Raw genomic sequence first — 1633 nt, 5'->3', positions numbered from 1 at the left:
CATAATTAATTTCTCTGAAATTATGAAATAATGAAAGCGTCATTTTTCATTGTGTGAAGGGCAACCAATCTGCTTCACCCATAAGAACAGCCCCCAGTAGTGCATGTAGTGTCTCATAATAACATTATCTCTCCAGCCAGGTATTTGTACTGCAACTATAACCCTTGACCCCGGGCACATACAGAAAGTCATGGGAACGTACGATACATGCAGGTGACACCATTCTTCATCAGAGTTGGACACCTTCGCCCCTCCTCCATGTCAGATTCCAACAGAACCGACTTCATCAACCCCTCCACCTTCATCCTGCTGGGCATTCCTGGCCTGGAGGAAGCCCATGTCTGGATCTCCATCCCCTTCTGCACCATGTACACCATAACCATCCTAGGGAACATCACCATTCTCTACATTGTGAAGAGGGAGCCAAGCCTCCATTGGCCCATGTACTATTTCCTCTGCATGCTGGCTGTCACTGACCTGGTCCTGTCCACGTCCATCCTGCCCAAAGTGCTGAGCATCTTCTGGTTCAAATCCAGGGAGATCAATTTCAGTGCCTGCCTCACCCAGCTGTACTTGATTCACTGCTTCATAGTGGTGGAGTCTGGGATCCTCGTGGCCATGGCTTTTGATCGCTACGTGGCCATCTGCCATCCCCTGAGACATTCCACCATTTTGACAAACCCCGTTGTGACCAAGATTGGCCTGACTGTGGTACTGCGTGGCAGTATGCTCGTATTGCCCTGTGTCTTGCTGGCAAGGCAGTGGCCATATTGCAGAACCAACATCATCCCACACACACACTGTGAGCACATGGCTGTGGTGAAGCTGGCCTGTGCTGACATCCGTGTCAGTAGTTACTACGGTGTCTCTGTGGCAATCTTGGTGATGGGTCTGGATACGCTTTTTATCACCGTGTCCTATATCCAAATCCTCAGGGCCATCTTCAGTCTCCCCACAAAGGACACCCGACTGAAGACTTTTGGGACTTGCATCTCCCATCTCTGTACCATCTTAGTCTTTTACATCTCAGCTCTCTTTGCCTCCCTCACATACCGGTTTGGCCAGAATGTGGACCTGCATGTCCACGTTCTCATTGCCAATGTCTACTTCCTGGTGCCCTCCATGCTAAACCCCATCATCTACGGGGTGAGGACCAAACAGATCAGGAACAGGCTGCTACGGCTCTTTACTCATGAAGGGATCTAAAATTTTCTCCTGATGCTCTGGCTCTCACACCGAGCTCAATGAAGATCTGGAAGGTGACATGATGCTGGGCTGTACCCTGTCCTGACCTTACTGTGAGTGGTCAATGTGACAAACTGATAACTTGATCCCTGAAGCCCTGCCCTCTGCCCAACCTCTTTCCCCAAGGCCCCACCCTTATTCCACATCTTCCCTCAAGGCCCCACCCACTTCTGTGACTCTTCCCCCAAGGTACTGCCCTTGTCATTCACTCCTCTCCTCCCCTCTCCCCATCCCTTGCTGGATCATCTCCACCTCCCTCTCCCACCAGCTGGGCTCCCTCTGCTCTGGGGTTAGGATGGGAGCTGCTGCAACCTGACAAGGAGCCTGCAAGTGAGTGTAGCCAGGACACACAGTTGGGGCTGACAGCTATATAAGGGAATGAGTGACA

The 1633-nt window shown here is 51.3% G+C and overlaps 1 protein-coding gene across 1 annotated transcript; it reads left to right on the top strand.

The window, feature by feature from the left end:
- The first annotated feature begins 258 nt into the window (after positions 1-258).
- LOC144278013 (olfactory receptor 52M1-like) lies at positions 259-1206 on the top strand. The gene has a single exon (XM_077839101.1). It carries the CDS (start codon positions 259-261, stop codon positions 1204-1206), a length of 948 nt encoding a protein of 315 aa, XP_077695227.1.
- The last annotated feature ends 427 nt before the right edge of the window (positions 1207-1633 follow it).

Source organism: Eretmochelys imbricata, chromosome 1, assembly GCF_965152235.1.
Source record: "Eretmochelys imbricata isolate rEreImb1 chromosome 1, rEreImb1.hap1, whole genome shotgun sequence".
Lineage (NCBI taxonomy): Eukaryota > Metazoa > Chordata > Testudines > Cheloniidae > Eretmochelys > Eretmochelys imbricata.
This window is presented reverse-complemented; position numbering and strand designations above follow the sequence as displayed.